The sequence below is a fragment of the Volvox carteri genome (genome assembly GCF_000143455.1).
Source record: "Volvox carteri f. nagariensis unplaced genomic scaffold VOLCAscaffold_25, whole genome shotgun sequence".
Taxonomy (NCBI): Eukaryota; Viridiplantae; Chlorophyta; class Chlorophyceae; order Chlamydomonadales; family Volvocaceae; genus Volvox; species Volvox carteri.
In genome coordinates this window covers 1056857-1059174 of record NW_003307568.1, presented here as the reverse complement: position 1 = coordinate 1059174, position 2318 = coordinate 1056857, and the positions used below count along the sequence as shown (strand labels likewise).

The 2318-nt window shown below is 59.6% G+C and overlaps 1 protein-coding gene across 1 annotated transcript in view; it reads left to right on the top strand.

Annotated features, from left to right (window-relative positions):
• VOLCADRAFT_92322 (uncharacterized protein) overlaps positions 1-2318 on the top strand; it is a gene marked incomplete at both ends in the record, with an annotated part of 15150 nt that overhangs the window by 8883 nt on the left and 3949 nt on the right. The window contains 3 exons of the mRNA XM_002951757.1: positions 474-551; positions 1645-1725; positions 1992-2179. Coding sequence (XP_002951803.1) covers positions 474-551; positions 1645-1725; positions 1992-2179 — 347 coding nt within the window. The remainder of the gene's footprint in view (positions 1-473; positions 552-1644; positions 1726-1991; positions 2180-2318) is intronic.

The following is a 2318-nucleotide window of genomic DNA, read 5'->3' as shown; positions in this document are numbered from 1 at the left end:
CTGTCTGTCTATAGTCTGTTTGTCTGTCTATCAGTCTGTTTGTCTGTCTATCAGTCTGTTTGTCTGTCTATCAGTCTGTTTGTCTGTCTATCAGTCTGTTTGTCTGTCTATCAGTCTGTTTGTCTGTCTATCAGTCTGTTTGTCTGTATATCTGCCTCCCCAATCCACCCCCAAAACCATCACACCAAGCCACACCGTGGCATGACTACCTGATTGTATTATGAACACACTCCTGCAGTCCTAAGGCATTACCACACACACCCCTAACCCCCCTCGGCCCCCCACTTCCATTTCCGTTCCTCCCCACCTATTCGGGCGTGTAAGTCTATCCTTGGCATCAGCTTCACTCGTTCGTGGTTCGTCTTTCCCCCCCCGGCCCCCAATTTCCTTCATCCTCCACCACCCCCGTCCTAACGTCCGCTATCCAACTTCCGCTATCCAACTTCCGCTCTCCAACTTCCGCACCCCCTCAGGTCCCCGGTCGCCGCTACCCCGTGGACATCTACTTCACGAAGGCCCCCGAGGCGGACTACATCGATGCGGCGGTGCAGGTGGGGGGATGGTGGTTTCGGAGTGGGAGAGAGGGCAGCCCGATGACGGGCGTTGCGACGGCTCCTTGACTTCGATTGGGCCCAGGAGCTCCCTGGAGCCGGGGTGGTGAGGAGGCAGGGGTGGTGAGGAGGCAGGGGTGGTGAGGAGGCAGGGGTGGTGAGGAGGCAGGGGTGGTGAGGAGGCAGGGGTGGTGAGGAGGCAGGGGTGGTGAGGAGGCAGGGGTGGTGAGGAGGCAGGGGTGGTGAGGAGGCAGGGGTGGTGAGGAGGCAGGGGTGGTGAGGAGGCAGGGGTGGTGAGGAGGCAGGGGTGGTGAGGAGGCAGGGGTGGTGAGGAGGCAGGGGTGGTGAGGAGGCAGGGGGGAGGACGAGCCTGAGAGGAGTGAGAGGAAGCTGATACCTGCCAGGGATAGAGGGATACTCCCGGAAGGCGGCAGTGGGAGGGAATGGTGCTCTACCGGGAGTGGTTCGGCGGGGAGAGAGAAGGCGGGTGGGGGCCTCGCTTGGGGTTGCGATCAAGGCGTCAGCAGTGTCAGCAGTGTCAGCAGCACACCGCCAGACCGTCTTTTTCTCCATTTTTTTCAGATGTTCCATGCCGTCTCTACCGCCCAGCCTCCTAACAGCTAGCTCAGCATCACTAGCTCACCACTACTAGCACCACCAGCACCATCATGCCACCTCCGTGCCCCCGGTTTAGCTCTGGAGACCGCCACTAGGTTTGTCCCACAAGCCCTGTCCCCCTCCTCCTCACCCGTGCCGGGCGAACTAGAATATGACCTTCCCCCGCTGTCGGGGTGACCCCCCTCTCCACACCTCTCCCTCCAACCCCCGCCCCACCGGACTCTATTATTTCAACGAAGAGCAAAAGGCAACTCGATAAACTACTACTCGATGGGCGGCGTTGTACCTTGACGGCTCGTACTTGTCCCACGTGTCACCCCCCCCTTGCCGGAGGCCGGGGTTAGGACAAACAAAGTAATATACTTGAGCGGCCTCCCCCCCCGGCTCCCTTGGAAGCTTGATACTCCTCCCTCCGACCCCGCTCCACCCCTCTCCACTTCTTATACACCGCGCCCCCGCCGTTCTCTCGCTGCAGGCGGTGATGCGCATTCACGTGCTGGAGCCGGAGGGGGACGTGCTGGTGTTCCTGACCGGGCAGGAGGAAATTGAGGCGATGGTGGGTCCAATAAGACCTCAGCTGCAATAAGACCAGGGGCACTGGGGCCGCAGTGTGGGTGGGGGGAGGGGGGGAACCAGGGACACCTGCACCTGCACCTGTATCAAAATTGGTACCTTGCGGGCCGGGAATGTGTAGGCACAAATACACACACTTTCTTTCTCTCTCTCTATGTACATATATATAACATACATATATAACACACGCACTTACGCACACGCACACGCACGCACACACATTGCCTCCTCCCTCCGCATACCCCTTAGGAGGAGCTTCTCCGCCAGCGCATGCGCGGCAAGGGCACCCAGTTGGCGGAGATGATCATCTGCCCCATATACGCCAACCTGCCCACGGAGCTCCAGGCCAAGATATTCGAACCCACCCCCCCTGGAGCCCGGAAGGTGGTGCTGGCCACTAACATCGCGGAAACATCCCTCACCATTGACGGCATTAAGTGAGCAGGAGGGAGGGAGGGAGGGAGGGCTGTTGTGGGTATGGGAGTGGGAGGAGGCTGCCCGGTAGGGCGACACAGACATATAGACATACGGACTTACGGACGCAAATGGACATACAGACAAACACCTTCCGGCTGG